The following is a 19191-nucleotide window of genomic DNA, read 5'->3' as shown; positions in this document are numbered from 1 at the left end:
TACATATACACATTCTAATTCTAAGGTCACTGCAATTCAGGATAGGAAGAATAATCAGAGAAACTACAGCCCCCAAACTTAATATATACTCTTCCTCATTTACAACTGCAATCTTACGTTTTTACAGGACTGGAATTAAATTCCACACAAATACGACAGGGACCCACCATCGATGTGAAACAAAGTCTTAACAGGATTCAAAGAGTTATTCTTCTTACAGAAATGTGAATACTGCAGTTCCAAGACCAAATATGTAAATCAGGGTAGTTAGTTTTCTTAACATAGTTGTAGCAGCATGAGAAGAAGAAATGGGATGTGAGAAGATGTCTTCTTCATACAAAAAAGGGCCATCAGCTTTACTTTGATGCCATTTACATATTTTACTTTGGACGTGAATGAATCACACTACCATTTTGTGACTATGCACAGGTACTACATTTCAAGACAATATGTGCTAGAAACGTGTTCTGATTCTGTCGTACCTTCAGTATAACTTCATGTATGTCAATATCATAATCCTTTCAGAGACAAGCTTATTTCTTTTTCATATAGTTTAGACAAGTACATTGCACCATAATTTATTCACCAAGCTTTGCTATAACTTCTGCAGTGGAGTATTTTTTTTCTATTTACTGAATAAAATTAAACAATATATTATGCATCTCAGTTGTAAGTGTATGTTTTATCTGTCTTTTCTGTTTTTCTTTTAGACACTTTGGTTCGACTTGCACCAGAGACTGTCAGACAGTGAAAGCACAGCCACCACAGTAAGTATATTTAATGATTTATTCATAAAGGTCAGTTTCTTGTCTTGGCATTTATTTTTTGTCTGGGTTATTTAAAACAAAAGTAGTGATTTGGCAGACCCTCTATATATATATATATATATATATATATATATATATATATATATATATATACTGCCTTTTGTTTATTTTTGGCACGTTGTTTACTCTGCTTAAATACTTCGGTCTTTGTTGGCTAGTGACACACACACACACACACACACACACACACACACACACACACACACACACACACACACGCACAAAGCAGAACGCTATTGGTTCAGCCCCTTCCCCCATTTCCAGTTGCACTTTAATTTTTTTTCCTTCTTATCCCTCAAGTGCAAAAGTTATAATACAGATATAGCCAAACTGAGCAAACAAAAAGAAAAATAACAAATGGGAATAAAATAAAACAGTCCAAGTAGCTCACTTAATCAAAGGGAAACTAAAGTTTTTTTTTAAAGGAAGTTAAAGTTTTCTTACACTTCTGCTGTGTTAAAATCAGCAAGAATAACCCACAGCTTTCCAGGGTGGCTGATTGGTTCTTGAACTACCTGCTCCGCCTCGTGGTTCAGCAGAATGCATTTTCCGTAAAGCCCAGCCTCTCCCCCCATCAGTGTCCAAACTGAGCTTACTTAGACCCTAACGCAAAGGGTGCCATTTTCAAATAATAGTTTTCCTGCTCCTTGCACCCCAAGTTTTGTGTGCTCACCATGTAAGTGCTACGGTTGAAAATTTTGTTCCTCTTATCCTATAATTTGACACAGTTTTTATGCATTTTTAGTTTCTCCGTAATACACAAATCAGCATTGTTTTCAACTTCTCCTATTGTTCTATGAGGTATATGAATGAAATGCGTGTAGCTGGGAAATCGGTTTCTGTTAATTCCACATTTTTGGGCTCAGCACTGCGGATATAGTAGTAGTGAGTCACCCGTTTCTGTTTAATATTGATGAGTAGGGTTTGTTTTTGCCTACAAGTGCTGCTCCATGCATGAAACCCTACATCTGTGAATATAGTCAGACTGTGCTATCCGTTTCTGATATAGAATTGTTGAATAGAGTATGTTTTTCCTGCAAGTGCTGGTCAGTGCTTGAACTGCTATTACTACTAGCTAATGTTGTGTTTGAACTCTCTTATTGTATGTCGCTATACTACCAGATTAACAGGAATTAATAAATTTATGATAGCACTGTGCTTGCTAGCTATTTTGCCAACTTTAAACTGTGCTTTACCTACATTGCCTTTTGTATGCCATTTATGAATGACTTTGTTTCAAACTAGGTAGTTGCTTATTTTGTTGTTTACCCTTTCTCTCTAGCCCCATCTTTACATTGATTTTTATTTGCAGCCCCTGTATCACTTCCAAAGCAGTCGTTTCCCTTCCCAGTTTCAGTTTCAGTTTAGTCCAGTCCCTTACAGCAGGAGCTCAATATGCAGAAACAGGGACAAAAGCAAAATTTCAAAAACTTCATAAACACAGACTCCTGGAAAAAGACCTCAGTGTATGTTTTATATTGAATTTTAAATGCTTAGCACATTGATTACTCTGCCTAAATACTTCAGTCTTTGTTGGCTAGTGGCACACACACACACACACACACACACACACACACACACACACACACACACACACACACAAACCAGGATGTTATGAGCTTAGGCTCCCCCCATTTCCAGTTGTACTTTTAATGTTTTCCCTTCTTATCCCTTAAGTTCAAAAGTAGTACTAGAGATATAGTCAAACTGAGCAAACAAAAAGAAAAATAAGTAGCTCACTCAATCAAAGAGAAACTAACATTTTTTTTCTAAGGGAAGTTAAAGTTTTCTTATACTTCTGCTGTATTAAAGTCAGCAACAATAACCCACTACTTTATAGGGTGGCTGATTGATTCTTGTCCTACCTACTCCACCTCATGGTTTAACCCACTTCAGTCACCCTCGATTCACTCGGGCTCACTCTGATCGCCTACTATACCACCAGTTCCCACCCACCCCCACTAACCCTCAATTTATTCTTAACCACTGGCTACATCCCCTCCACTAGTTATCCAATCACAACAGTCAAACCCATAATTAATAATTAACCAATCACTATATCAGGGGCTCAGTCATTCATCTTGCAATAACTACCTACAATACCCTCCCCCTTATTAATTCTTCCCAACACCATTTTTTCAAGCCAGTACTTAATGCTGCCTTATATACTAAAACAATGTTACTCCAACACTTTGCACTATGTATTTTACTTATTACCTTCTGCCTTCTAACATCTTATCAAAACAAACAAGTTAATACTTTCTACTCTTCCACTGACCCATTCATCACAACACCTCTCACTTCATTACCCAACATTATTATATCCCCACACCTTTATAATACCTCTAATACAAAATTCTTCTGATTTAAATACACACATTTAAAGGCAACCCCACACACACTGTGTAAATACACTAAACTAGTTAACAAACATACACACCTCTTCCTCTTCAACTCAACCCAGATCAAACTAAGTGGTGACATCTACCCCAGTCCTGGCCCCCAACCACATAAACAAACACCCATCTCTCCAGAGCAATCTATGCTTCCCAAACATCAAAAATCTTCCATGCAGTAACTCTGACCTCCTTTCTTAAATATGAACCTGAGAAGTATACTAAATAAAACCCATGAATTCCATGCAACTCTCACTCGATACTCCTCTGAATTCACAGTCCTAATAGAGATATGGCTAAAACCCTGCTTACCAGATAGTGAAATACTAACCCATGGTTACAACATTCACAGACTTGATAGAACCCACAAGTGAAGAGGCAGTGTAACCATAATACACAAAGAAACTATAAAATTGGAATGGCTTCAACTTAACCCCACCAAATCTCAAGAATACTGAAATACTAATCACCCGCCCACATCTTAATGCTAAGAAACACGTCATCATTACTGACATCTACATTCCCCTAAGGTAATAACACAGCCATTATTGAAGACTTCCTTTGCTGCTGCACAACCATCTTTAATCAAGAAACAATTATAATGGGGGGCTTCAATCTGGATTGGACAAACTGCTCTTCAGACAATCCCTCCAACTTAATTACTCTCCATGGTTTCAATCAAATAATTCAATCCCCCACCAGATTCAACAAACATAGGGGTTGGGAGGGTGGCCTAATGGTTAAGGTGTTTACCTTACAAACACAAGGTGCAGGGTTTGAGTCTCACAAGGGATAACTGGCTAGGCTTAAAATGGCTCGCAAGGGCAGTTAGCCTACTATGAACCTATGAACTATGAACCTATGATAAAAAAAACAATCGATTTTAGACTGGATTCTAACAAACAAATCTTCCCTCTGTCACCCAGACAGGCTAAGTGATCATCTACCTACATACCTACTAACACAGTGTGAAAGCCCTCCAAAAACTACATTTACAAGCATATCCGCAACAAAAGAAACTTTTCCACTGATGCCTTTAAATCCCTCCTGAAACAATGTGAGTGTTCCCCTTTAAAACATCTACATCTACATTCAGCTGTGCAACATTTCAGTGATCTATTCCTCAATACCCTAAACAACCTAGCCCCCCTTAGAAAGATCCACATTTAATCTAAACAAATACATTGGCTTACTAATGACACCAAGCAGATCCTCAAACAGAGAGACAGAGCCTGGCCTGTCTATCATAAAACCAAAAAACAAACCTTCCTAATCACCTTCTGACAATTGCAAAACCTAGCTAAAAACAAATCAGGCAGGACAAAAAGCAATACTACAAAACAATGCAACAAAAACACCTAAATAATCTCCAGAAATTCTGGCTATCCATTAAGCAATAGCTGAAAACCTGGACAGAACACAATTCCAACTCCAGCTGCAACAAATTCCATAGATAGTATTGCCTCACAATTTAATGGACACTTTATCAACACTATACTAGCCATAGTAAGACAATGAAAGCCCTGCTCCTCTTCTGCAGTTAGTATATATGGGACTGTGCAGAGTACTGTAAGGCAAGGAAAAGGTATATGCCATTTTCCCCACTGTAGTGCGATGCTGGAGTTAGTATATACAGTTAGAGGGGGGTGCACAGCCCCCCACATGGGGGGGTGTAGTGGGCGTAGCCCCCCACCTTGTTTATTTTATATTGTATTTTACCAAAAACGCCAGAACAATGCATTTAAACAATAGACATGCATAGTTACAACACCAATCACTAACTCTCTCCAAAAGACAATATGCACTCAAAATAAGTGAGGGCTATGCCCTCCACACCCCTCTAATTATATATACTAACTCCAGGATCACACCACAGTGGGGAAAAGGGCATATACCTTTTCCTTGCCTTACAGTACTCTCCACAGTGCCATATATACTAACTGCAGTTCAGTGAAATGAGATTCAGTGAAATAAGTTTTCAGTTATTTGTTTTCAGCAATGTGGTCAGGGTGAAATTTAATTCAGTGAAATGAGATTCAACAAAATAAAGTAGACCCATATATATATATATATATATATATATATATATATATATATATATATGTATATATATTTATGTATATACACACACACACACACACACACACACACATATATATATATATATACACACACACACACACACACACACACACACACACATATATATATATATATATATATATATATATATATATACATATATACATACACACCCACATATATTTATAGCTATATATATATATATATATATATATATATATATATATATATATATATGTATATATATCTACATATATTTATATGTATGTATATATATGTGTATATATATATATATATATCTGTGTGTGTATATTTATATATATTTACATATATAGAGAGAGCACTGATTTTTTCTCAAAGCTGTGTTTTGTTGGCATCAATTCAGGTGACAAAGTTTGGTTGACTTTATTAATATGCACTTGATCAACTTGCAATATGGCTTCATTTAATCATAGTGCGTTAAACTGATGAGGCATATCACTGCTGTTATAGTTGTATAAGTGAATGGCAATGTATAGTTGTGTGCAGTTCACATCCACTGCAAAGTGATGTCACATACTGTCATTTGGAGGCTGGGGGTGAGTTAAGGGATCGAGTTCTTTTCCTCATTGTTGTGTGATCTCAGAGTTGGCATAGTTAAAGTCATGAGGGTGTTAAGACATATGTTCTTAATGAGTCAGTACAGCTTTGATGCTAATGTGCTTCAATATGCTGATTTTTTTTTTTATTACTTATTGATTACATTTCTTAATCAAGTACGTGAACTCATCTGTAGACCCTTTTTCAGCCATGGCCCAGGACAAGAAGATAGAGACAATAAAAACAATCATAGCAAACAATACAAGTTGAATTTGCAACAAAATATAAACAATCATAATGAAAATAAAAGTTGGGTTTGCAATAAAACATGCTCATTAAACCACTACAGATATGTTTTAGTTATGTATACACATTGAACTAATACAGTTAAGGGAGTACCATAGACATTAGTAACAATGTATACACTGACCATACATGTTTGCCAAAAACTTCTAAATGACTGGAGGCAATGTCATCTGCAGTGTGCAACAAAAAAAAGTCTTAAGTTTGCAGGATTAGCTGTTATTCATGGTTGCAGATGCATCAGACCTAAAGTGCAACAGTACGTGTTAATTGGCTAGGATCTGTAAAACATGGACATGGAACCTGCTTGAGCACTCTTAGATTCTGACTGAAGTGAACTGTGTTATCAGTGTTTTATTATCTGGGACGTTATTCCATCAGTCAGGTGCAAGTTTGCTAAAAGCTGTTTCAGTAATAGAAAGGTTATAAAAGGGCCTAATTAATGAAATTGCTTCAGATCTTCAAAGTGCTCAGGACTGCCATAGTGCCAGCATGTGTTGCAGTAGTAATTTAAATCTAAGTGTTTTTTTTAGGATTAGTGATATGGTTGCTGTAATGGGAAGCCACTTGTGTTTTCTCAGTATGATGCAATGATAAATTCTACTGCCCAGATGAATGAATCTCTGTATTTGGTTTTCTGTTGTTTGTATTACAGAAGTCTTCTGAAGAGAGAACAGTGCAGTGAATGGGATGTCATATCAAGCCAGGGTATTAATACATTAAGACCAATTATTCTTCTGGCATCTATAGTAGGAAAATTAGAAATTATGTAGACAATTTTAAGCTGTGTCTCTACTTTGCTAACAGGTAGTTCTGTCTATGCCCCAAATAAAAAAAACATGGTCTAAAGTGAATCCTAGATATTTATGGGTAGTGGTAACTGGTAGTAGTATATTTGTAGGGTTTTTAATAATGATATCAGAGGCAATTGTAATATGTTTTCAGGTTCCAAGCAACATCACCTGTCTTTTTAGAGGTATTTATATCTAGCTTCTTGGTAGTTAAATAGCTCCAAAAGTGGATGAAATCCTGTTGTACACCTTTGGTGATGCTATTTGTATGTGTATTGACAGTATTATCTGTACAAAGGATGTACTTAAGTTGTGGAAGTTCCATCAGTTAATAACTCAAAAATAATGAGAATAAAAAAGGGCCCTGCATGCAACCTTGAGGGACCCATTAGGTTAGCATGGCAGTTTCACTATGATGTTTTGGTCCATTTACTTTGAATGTTCTGCCAGTAATGTATTTTTTAAGCTAAGTGTTAACCTCATTTAAAAAATCGCAGTCTGCTAGGTTCTGTAAAGGAAGAGTGTAGTCCATTGCCTCGTGTTCATTTCCTATCAAAGAAAATAGCATCAGTTAGTAGTCTGTTGTCTTTATTGCATCCATATTTTTGTATATACGATTAGTGAAACCATATACAGTAGTGACTGCAATGAAGTGCAGAATCCATGCTGCCTAGCACCCAAAATATCATGTTTACTGACATACTCCAAAATTTGGTTGTAGATTTTTGTTTCTTTAAGAACATTTGCAATTGGGCAAAAGTTCACAACTAGTCTAGAGTCTGAGGCAGATGATGGCGATAGAACTTTGTGAAGAGGGACAATGAGCACACGTCTAAAGCTCTTAGGGTTTGTACAAGTAATGTGAGAGAGAGAGAGAGACTGTAGCAAGTCTAATAATGCTGAGTCTGAATACCTGAAAAAATGGACTTATATAAATTAAGTCCAAGATGACAGTTTCTCAGAATCTTCCATTTACTCAAAGGTATTATGATTTTGGAGTAAGTATAGATACGTTTGGGTGGCTGAGGGGAGCTTGTTCCCCTGCAGAAAAAGAAGTTTTAGGAGAACAACAATATTCAATTTTCTCTCTTCTCAAGCATTTTCTTTATTGTGTGTGTGTGTGTGTGTGTGTGTGTGTGTGTGTGTGTGTGTGTGGTCATGTGTTTGTCAACACTCGGCATTTCAAATGCTAACATTTCAATAGGCAGCCTATTGAAAATCTCTTTGGTGAAAAGTTTAGTAGCTACCTTAACTGCGAATAATGTGTTTTTTGGAATAATAAAAGTAATATACCTCAGTTATTCAATACAGATCCATATATACATATAGTTACATAGTATTTGTAGGAAGAAGCAATCAAAAGTGTTTTACTGCAGTTTGTGCTGAACATGCATGGAGTGCCACAGCACACTCCACATCTCAGAATCATTTTGTTCATACTGAAATTATCCTCAAAACATTTGCAGTCATTGATACTTCATAATGTGCATATCCTGGTTTGCTTTTAATCTTACCTAGTGAAAAAAACAGTACAGGTAAATAAATGTAAGGAATGAAATGTTTATCATTGAAGTAATTGAGCAGTTTTGCTTTCTTCTTCTGTATCATAGTATTTCCACCTTGTACGTCAGCAACTGAATGTATCCCAGAAGCACTTGGGAGAGTTCTGTGATTCACTGAAGCAATATTTAAAGAATGTAGCAGCAGAAAGTGACTGTTTTCAGTAAGTAAATCCTTTTCATTTCTCTTTCTGTTTCTCTATATTTCCCAAATAGTGAAAGTTGCTATATTTAATAGTTTTGAACCATTTTCAGATTTTAAACAATTTTTGGGTTTATTATATATAGCTACACTTAAGATGGAAATGCACACATTCATGTTATTGTTCAACTCTATATGCCCAAATGCTAGCTTTAAACTTAATCCACAAGAAAATGATACTGTATTTAAGTACTACTCCCAATATATATGGTCGCGCACACACACGCATACACAGATGTGCAATTTTGCAGAATTTTCCTCACACGTGGTCTATTACAGCAAACATGACAGAGCAAAAATGAAAGGGTAATACTTTGTTAATTTTCTAAGAGCAAAAACAAAAAGGTATGAAGTTGTTAATTTTCTTTATTGTTAATGTACTCATATTTGCAATTAGACATTACTAATAAGGAGAAAGGAGAGAGTACTCTCTCACTGTTACTGGTCACAGCCCTGGACCAGTTGTTGTCTTTTGCTGTTTGCTCAGTGGCAGGCACCACTGTGTTCCACAGGGTTTTCACCTCTTTGAGTCACATGGGCCTTGACAAAGAGACATCTTGATATAGGAAGTGAAACATGCTAGGAAGAAAGATACCATACTGTAGCATACTGAAGACAAAGGCCTAGATATAGGGTAAGCTAAAAGTGGTACTACCACTTGTAAAACAGCACGTCTATAGCTGTACAACTTCATGTTTCTACTTACAAGAGGATTACAAGGGTCAGCTAGCTCCAGCCTTGAGACCAAATGAGGTCATAGAGAAGGTAGAAAAACATGGAAAACAAATTTCTGACCACTTGACAGGAGCCCTCCAAAATAACAGAAAGAATGGACTCAGTTATTTTATAGTTATTTCAACCCAATAAGAAGAATCAATGGAAGAACCACAATATAAATGGCTTAACCGCTAACACGGAAGAGAAGCTCTGGCAATGATATGCAACACTGTGTTATCCGTGGCATAAGAAACAGAAATAAATGTAAGGAATGCACCGCCTGTATAGCAAATAAAAGAGGTGAATGAGTTTATCAGTAAAAATAAAGCATTGTATTATCTGACAACCTGAATGAGTGTAATAAGCCTGAAACAGTAACTAGTTAAAAAGATCAAAACTGAAGGTTGACACATATGGAATTCCTGACGCCATAAGTAATAATAGTGTAATGAAAACAAAATTATGATGGTTTTGGGGATGACTGAAAAGTCTCACAGTGAGTCGAGTGGCCCCATGTTGTTAGTACCCAAATCTAATGAAATCATCCATCCATCCATCCATCCATCCACAGCCCCTTTTCCCATTTTTGCACATGTGGAAGGGATCTCACCTCAACAGTGGTAATCATCTAACACTAATGCTCACACCACAAGGTGGCTATCCCATATCCCATATAACATATGTGTTTGAAAAAATTTTAGGCAGCTGAATTCCATCTTTCAAATTAATGCATACTTCAGGCCATGGGGTAATGAATTGAAAGGTTGTGTTCTACAATGTATCTGGCAATCTTACATGTTTTGGAGTCCTTACAAGTTCCTCTTACAGAAATGTCAAAGGATGTGATTTGTTTTAGTGCTGAGTATATTATTTCAGTATGCATTCTTCCGTATTGTGTTACATGGGTCCCCTGCAAAGTTTAAATATTTGATAGATCCTAAGGTTATATACTCATTTTGTAGCTGTCTACATTGATAATTCAGTTATCCATCATCATGACAGGGATACCCATCTTCTGAAAGTACAAGCAATTCAAATTGTGGGTTATAGCTTTATGAATCCACAGGTGGGAAAAGTAGCACTTGTACAAGTCTAGCCTCAGCTAATGTCCATTTAGTGCCAGTGGCTGTGCCCACACTTTACCATCCTACAGCCCCTGTCACAGACCTGATTTTTATTAGTGTTCGTACTGTTTGAAACTGACTGTGAAGGTTGGAAGCCCCCTAATTTTTTTTTTTTTTTTTAGTAAAATTGTCCTTTGAACACACCAAGTCCTGGAAACAACTTTAAGTATTGTTGAGACATCTAGGCATTCAGTTACACAGTCTGGTGAACAGGGTGCAGAAAACTCAAAACCACAAACAAAACACCACTAGAGTCGCGTGCAGGAAAACCAGCTGAATGAACAAATCTCCACTGCCACAAACTGAGCGATAAATGAATGCCACTACATTAGGCAGTTTAACAACTATTTAATAACTAATAAAAAACAGATTTAGTGCTTTTGTTCCCTAAACCAGAACTTCATCAGAATCTAAGACATGCATACATAATTTCCTTAAATAAAGATTCAGCCCAGATTGTCTGGTTTAAATAAATAGTTATGAACAATAAATTATCCATTCATTCCAAATACGAAATATATGCATATGTATAACTTCCTTGATTAGATACATCAGACATTAATTAAAAAGCATTAAGAAAGACTTGAAATTATCCAAAACCATATTAGTAATTAAGCAATTTAATCAATTGTTCACTTTAAGAATCACATTAAATAACATGTTTATAGTGCCTCTATACCATATAATACCATAAACATTTAATGTTTAGAGTTGCATTGATCACAATTTTGGAACTAAATTTATGGAAACTATATTATTTAAACCTAGTGGATTAGTGGCATTTAATCTAAATTGCCATAGAAGTTCCCTGAATTCTACCTTAGATTCTCATTCACAACTGGGATCAACTTGAACCTTATAGAGTATAGTAAATTTGTACTGGCATAAACCTCTGCAGGTTAAAAAATGTTTGAACAGTTCATTGTTAATATTTTTGTTTTTAATATCATATAGATGTTCATAAATTCTTTTATGCAACGCATGTTTCGTTTTTCCAATGTAGAAACTAGAACAACCTGCACAAGTGGCACTGCTTACATACATGTGCCACATTTACCAGTCCCTGAACATGAGACTTCTATAGACTATAAACAATAAACATTTTGCTGGTACATCTCTTACTAAGACTAAGAGTTTTAAATACAGGGCAGTGTCATTCTGGAAAATACTGCCATGAGTTATAAGACAAGCAGCCACAAAGACATGTAGCTAAGTTATGTATCACCTGCTGCAGTTCCCCTATCTGGTACCCCTCAACTCTAATCTGGGGAGCAAGAAAAACAAACAAAGGGTATTATGCTGGAGAATGCAGCAACCTCTTCTTACAAGTATAACAAACAGCTTCAACCTGTGCCTTGACATAGAGGGATAAAGCCCAGGAGGCCTGAGTTCAATAAGTGGATTAGGAGTCTACAATGCTGACAGGGAAGATGAGCAGTCCCATTGTTGGTGGGAAGGATGAAGTGTGCAAGTACACATAAAAAAATATGAGCTTCTGGATGGAGGTCAGGAAGCCAAATTGTGCTGTATTCAATCCAGGGGGTAGAGTAGTTTGCTGATGTTAGCTCTTTGCTGAAGTCCAGAATAGTTTGCAGTAGTCCACCACTGCATGACCCCCATCAGTTGTCAGGGCTCATGTCGGGGATGTGGAAGGAAAAACCAAGTGGAGGTCAAAAAGTGAAAATACCCTGGTAGTGAATGGTTAGCAACAAGACATGGCAGTACATTCTTAAGATCTATATTGGTCTCAGTCAGTATGTGGAGATACTGCAGGGATGCTTGGAGTGGCTGGTAGACCTGATGCTAGACATGGGGTACTGGAATAGAAGGCCTTCTTTCTGGTGCTCCCACCCTTACTAATCTCTAGGCATCACAAAAAGCAAAGCTTTGAAAGTTGCTAAATTTCAGCAATATCCCTTTCAGAACTTTCCGCTGTATAGCACTATAAAGCCTAAATTGGTTAGAATGACCTTGTCAACTAACATATCACATCTGCACACACACACACACACACACACACACACACACACACACACACGTCTATCTGAGATAATGTTGAACATTTCAACTGTTGGAAAAGAATCACAGAGAGAGAGAGAGACAGAGAGAGAATGAAGGTGCTAATGACTCTGTATGTTCAAACTCGGCCAAAATAAATCACTTTGCCTGGATGATACTTTGCTTTTTTTTCCTTTCCCCATCAAGAATTGCCTGTATGCTTTCCTCCTGGTTACCATGACCAATGTTAGAGGTAATCTTCAGGTGTGCAGCATTACTGGATATTTGTCATTACATAACTCCTCTGTCATTAGAATTAGGAAAAATAACTGCTGGAGGATGCAGAGCCTAATGATTTCTCTAGTCACTTCTGAAAACACAGTCACACTTTCATTGTCTCACAGTATATGAACCAACTTGTTTGGGGGTTTAGCAGCAGTCCACTAATGTATAACTACAGCTTGGTAAAAAGTATATTCTCTCTCTACACTGGCAGACTGTCAACTCATTTTTAAAGACTTTTATTTTAATAAAATCTAAGCAAGACACCCTATTAAAAGTGTAGCATTATGGTCCACATGTATAATAAATTGTTGATCTGGCATGACCAAATCATGAGGTTTTGTTATGGAACCTTAATTGTATATTCTGTGATTTTCTTATCTGAAACTATGTATGTTTTCAGTTTATAGGTTCATAGGTTAGTACTAGCTAACTGCCCTGGTGGGCCATTTTAAGCCTAGCCAATTACCCCATGTGAGAATCAAACACTGCACCTTGTGTTTTTTTTAAGGCAAATGCCTTAACCATTATGCCATCTTCCCACACCATAATATTCTTGATAAACTGGGACTCCTATGTTCTGTCCTGCTGCCATGATCATTTCCCATTCCTTGTTTGCAATTTCATTACAATTAATAAAAATTGACTGGGAAAAAGAGTTTATTGTCCAGACCAGTCCCTTAGATGTTAGTCTGGGACCTGTATCTTGACTAATAACCGGGAATGAAAACCCATCCAAGCATGTATAAAACCTAAACAGGAAGCTATGCAGTACATAAAAATGATATACTTTTACTGAATGTAAATAGTTGGCCATTAAATTGGTTTAGCAAACATCATTTCCTTCTTGATTGAACATTTTGACTTGTCACTGATCATTCAGTTGCAAATATACCAAATTTCATTGGACTAGAACTTGCAATTTGCATGTTTTTCATATGCAAAGAAACTGCTTTAATTTTCTTTATTTAGCCCTCTCAATATGTTGTTCTCTTTTTCCTTCTCAAAAGTAAATACTGACATTGTCAAATGAAATCATTAGAAAGCTAATACACAAAAAGTTCAATTTCCTTTTCTCTATTTTCAGTTTCAAAAGAAACACTATATCAAATACATCATACATACGCATATAATTTGCAGTTGATGGTCTTGTAAATCTGGCAAATAACATAACAGTTTGTTTTTAATGCATTTCTTAACCAGGTAAGGTCCCTAACTAGAAGTGTCTGTTTTCCGAGTTATCCCATATGTGATTATTTGTCATGCTGAGTTAGTTTTGAAGTCGTGACTGAGGGAATGGAATTCTAGATGATAACATGGCATCTACTAGTATCTCACAGACTACAGCTGTCTATGCCAAACTGTCAGATCGTTGTAAGAGGAAAGTGACAACTAATACTTTTTCAGATTGAGAGAGATTCTACCCAGTCTGTTTTTCACTTTTAAATTTAATTTTTGCTTACTATTCTTTATACTAGCATCTCTTTGGTTATGTTTGCACGTGGCTATATATACACTATATATGCAAACACACCAAAACACACACATGCATGTGTGTGTGTGTGTGTGTGTGTGTGTGTGTGTGTGTGTGTGTGTGTGTGTGTGATTTAGCTTGTATACAGTAGTGCAGCTAGAGTGAGGAGAAGGGGTGGCTGCTCTGGGTGCAAAGTATTGAAGACTGACTGATCACACCCCCCCATCAGTCTTTAGAGAGTGGGCGACCTGTACATCACCACTCTGACTGGTGAATGGACATTCTCCAGCAGGGTGTTAATGTACAGGTAATGCCTTTTGAAAAATGAGTCCACTGCTTCATGGCAGCATATTAAGCTGACTCATATTTTATCTCTGCTTCCCATAATCGAAACTAAAGCTGGTGACTTTTGGAGAAAAGGTGGTGGATTACACATAATAAACAGTGACAATAAATAGAGTTATAGACTTTTTTTACTTCAGAAAATGTATAATTCACATTGTCTTATACTGTCAGTGTAATCACTTAACAGAACTGATTAGATGACAGCTATGATAAAGTTTGAAATTCATATCTAACTCATTATTCAGTGACTTCAACACCCCAATTTGCCAGCATATACTACATCAAGTTTAAAACAGGCGGGGGAACTATTTTGCATCAAAAATATTAAAAATATATATAGTAATTACAAAAACAACAAAAACAAACAAATATACAATAATGCAACAGATAGCCCATTCTCTAAGCAAGTAATGCCAGACAGGATATGTGTTACTGTGTAAATTACAGCCTTCCAAGGGTGTAGAGGTCCTCCACCTGCTGTATTGGGCCTCAGAACTGCCCTGGAAGGGCATTATTTACACAATAACACACACTTAGTAAGGCATTATTGCTTGGTTAATACATACCAGCATTTAGAAATAAATGTCAGTACTGTACTTACACTCAAAACTGAGCACTGTAGCACTCCATATGCGGTATAAACTGTAGCTCTTTAAGTTCAGATATGAGTTTCTTTGTTTGGGAGGTGAGATCGGAGGATGACACTAGGTGCAGAAATAACAAGCCACACTTCTCATATATGACCTGATTAATGTTTACTCTTGCTTGCAAATACAATCTTTAACTGCCAGTATACAATTATTTTTCTGAAGTCCTCATTTATTCCATGTTGCAAAGCTGCATCATTTATGTCATGTCTTTTAACACATTAGCAGTTTAGAATGCATTTTCTTGTTTGCCCTTTCAGGTATCACTTGTAATTACATAAAGAACTGAACCATGCAGGCATCATTTATTTTGTGTTCATTTATGCATGTATTTTTGTTACAATCCAGGTCAATAAATAGTTTAAGTTGAAAGGTATAAAACTGTAATAGCCATCACTCTGTAGACCAACAGGGAACTTTGCTGATAGGCTAATAATTGTGTGTTTGAACCAGGCTCTGCTGAAGTGCATCACCTCTGGGACATTTTACAAAATTCCTGAGGCTGCAAGACCAATCTAAGTGCTTTTTCATTTTTCACTTATTTCATTGCATTTGTACCTGCCTGTCATTTTTATCTGTGCCATATAGCTAATGTATCACATTTGCACTGTTTTAAAGCAATTTACTGATTAACTGAATTTCATAACTGTTTAATTGTATTTCATTGCTATTTACTGCAATTCAGTATTGTTTAACAGTATTTCATTACTGCTTAAATATATTCTGTCATACTGTGAGTTCTGTTTTTGTCTGTAAATGGTTAATCTGTACTTTTCTGTAACTTTTACTGAGTTCTTAACCCTTAAATTGAGTAGCATAGTCTGGATATAGGTTTGCTGCATCCAGAGCTGTATGTTTTTGCCTTCTGTGTTTCTGGCAGCCATCTTGTGTTGGTAAGGGCCTATCTTCTCTGCTACTGAGAGTAGCAAGGCTGTCTGGACCTTGTTTGGCACAAGTTGAGTGGTACAGAAAGCATGGGGCTAGCAGGATTGGCTAGATTTCTGTGTTGCTAGAATCTTCTATTTTTTTGTGCTATTTCAACCCTGAGTTTGAGCTAGTTTGGGCTTGTTTCCGCCATCACACACTGCAGCTGCACTGTTTTTAACCCATTGTGAGGTATTCCAGCTACAAATATTCCCTCAGTAGCACTTGTGTGATCACCTAGTAGTAGTAGTCATCTTAGATCTTCCACCTTTTACCTCGTAGCTCTTTCTGGCCTTTCTCCCTCAGATTCGGACTTATATGGATGGACACTTTCCTTTGTTTCTCCTGCCAGTCTGGTTGATATGGGCATCCTGAGACAGTGTGTAGCAATTGCCTCATGTGCATGGACAATCCTCTACTACTACCACCTAGGAACACAATTTGTTAGAGATCCAGTTGCATTAAGAATCTAGAGACTATGCTCTCTCCCTCACAAGCCAGTATATCTGGCACTTAGAAGGTTGCCAATACAAACACCACACCTCAAACACCACCCACACCTGCACAACACACACCCACATATGCAGAGATCCTCAACAAAAACATACCGAAACAAAAGAGACCATCGAGGCAAAAAGACATGTGAACTCTACATCCCACCATACCACACACCACACATAGTACACACACCTGTGTCTCTCAGCCACTAAGGCCCAACCATAAACCCAACATATTAGTCATAGGAGACTTCATTGTGCGACACACAGGTGTGCCTCTCACCAGGATGGATAAGGAGAAAGTCACGGATAGTTCTTTGTCAGATGCCAGAATCCACCATATAATACATGCACTCAAGTCTCTCAACAACAGTTACTGTTATGACTCTGTCATAGTCTATGTTGGCATGAATGACTTGAGACGTACCTCCCTGGACTATATGAAGAGAGACATGATCAGGCCCACTGAATATGTGTCCCAGGCAGGTAAACCCTAGCTTTAAGCAGAATTCTACAGTCACCCAGAATGATGCCTTAATACAAACAGAAAATTATTGATTTTAACAATTGGCTTAGTTTCTGGTGTCATTCCAGGGGGATCCAGTACCTGACAGCCTGGGAAGATATGATCGACAGACCACAATGCTTTACATCTGTTTCCCTTGGGCTTCAGGCTTCTGGCAAAGCTCTTGCCTCCCCAATAGTGCCTTTTTTAGGCAATGCCATGAGGTTAAAACTAACAACATGAACATTTCATCAAAATACAAATTAAAGGTCATGCTGCTAAATGCTAGGAGTCTAAATATGAAACTGCACTCATTGCAAGTATTCCTAACCCTGGAAGATGCTGATATTTGTGTAGTCATAGAAATCTGGTTCAAAGCTGTGGAGGACACCCCAGCCATACCAGGTTACTCATCCTAACATACATTCAGACCCCAAACCATGGGCAGCAAAGCAAAAGGAAGTGGAGTTTCATTATATATTAAAGATATACACACTTCCAGGTTGGCCAAACAGTATGATGCACAGGAGACACTCCAGGTACAGTTAACCATTGACAAGGCCCCTATTCAAATTACAGCTATCTACAGGCCCCCAACTTTGACTCAAGATGCCCACTCCACCTATCTGGATCTCTTCGAATCTATCAAGAGTCAACCTTTTACACTGATCCTGGGTGACTTTAACTATCCAACCATAGATTGGAAGAACTACTCATGCCAAAACACAAATGATGAGATTCTTTGATTTTGTGAATGCAAATGCCTTGGACCAGCTGGTCGACACCCCCACAAGAAGTGATAATATATTGAACTTGGTATTAACCCACATGAGTAACCACTGCAGCATCCCTACAGTGTCATCTTCACTGGTAAGATACGACCAGAAATCAGTCACTTTTGAAGTCACCATCTCCCCTGACCCCCCACCCCAGCTAGGGTCAAACAAAAAAAAAATTCCAAAGCTGATTACAGCCTTATGATGAAAGGTATAAACAGCTTCATAGCCCACTCCCCTCTTTAGGAACTGGCACAAATATCCAAACCGACACCAAAGTACTATACAAACATTTACATAAGTGCATAGTATCAGGAATGCCCGACAGGACAAAATCCTCCTCCTCAAGGAAGAGTAATCCTCTCTGGTGGACATCTGCAATAAATAAACTCTATAATAAAAGGAAAAAATTCTGTCCAGGACCAAGAAGGAGCAGGTCCCTAATAGGAAGCAATCTCTCCTTAACCTGAACAAGCAAATAAGAGTACTAGTGAAATCCTCCAAAGCAAACTTCGAGTCCAAACTGGCCACATCTCAAAAGTCCTTCTTCACATATGTCCGCAATCTCAAAGGAAACACTGAGATCTGCTCAGAACTGGTGGTCAAGGACACCACATACACAAATGGAGTAGTTATAGCCAACCTGCTGGCAGACAAGTTCATTGAAAACTTCACCCCTCTTTCCCCCATCAGTAAATCAGGACATCCCCAGCACCTGTCCCCCTCCCCTTATCTCTAGGGAGCAAGTCATCGCTGCCCTCTCAAAAGCAAAACATACTGCCTCTATGGGACCCCATAGCATTCCAGGCTGCATCCTACATGAACTCAGGCAGGAACTTGCAGCACCATTAGACACCCTATTCAACCAAAGCCTGAGTACCAGCTTCATCCCAGTCAAGTGGGGGACAGCCAATGTCATCCCTTTGCACAAAAGTGGAGTGTCCACTGATCCAGGAAATTATAGACCATCAGCCTAACTAGCCTGATCTGCAAGGCCATGGAATGGATTATCATGGACCTCAGTAACAAGGACATTACAAACCTCAAAACACTCAATCTCACACAGTTTGGTTTTGTAAATTAGATCAACTTCTTTGATACAGTGATCAAAGCCATGGATGAGGGGAAGACAGAGCACAGCAACTACCTTGACCTAGCCAAAG

General features: G+C 37.6%; 1 protein-coding gene across 1 annotated transcript in view; it reads left to right on the top strand.

Moving 5' to 3' along the window:
• The window catches only part of NECAB2 (N-terminal EF-hand calcium binding protein 2), a 2586853-nt gene that overhangs the window by 2470840 nt on the left and 96822 nt on the right, over nucleotides 1–19191 (top strand). Inside the window, exons 9-10 of the mRNA XM_044081939.1 lie at nucleotides 711–767; nucleotides 8589–8701. Of these exons, the coding sequence (XP_043937874.1) occupies nucleotides 711–767; nucleotides 8589–8701 (170 nt within the window). The remainder of the gene's footprint in view (nucleotides 1–710; nucleotides 768–8588; nucleotides 8702–19191) is intronic.

Source organism: Protopterus annectens, chromosome 8.part1, assembly GCF_019279795.1.
Source record: "Protopterus annectens isolate FY-2018-M chromosome 8.part1, PAN1.0, whole genome shotgun sequence".
NCBI classification, from domain to species: domain Eukaryota; kingdom Metazoa; phylum Chordata; order Ceratodontiformes; family Protopteridae; genus Protopterus; species Protopterus annectens.
Note: the sequence above shows the minus strand (reverse complement) of the source record. Positions and strands in the feature narration are given on the sequence as shown.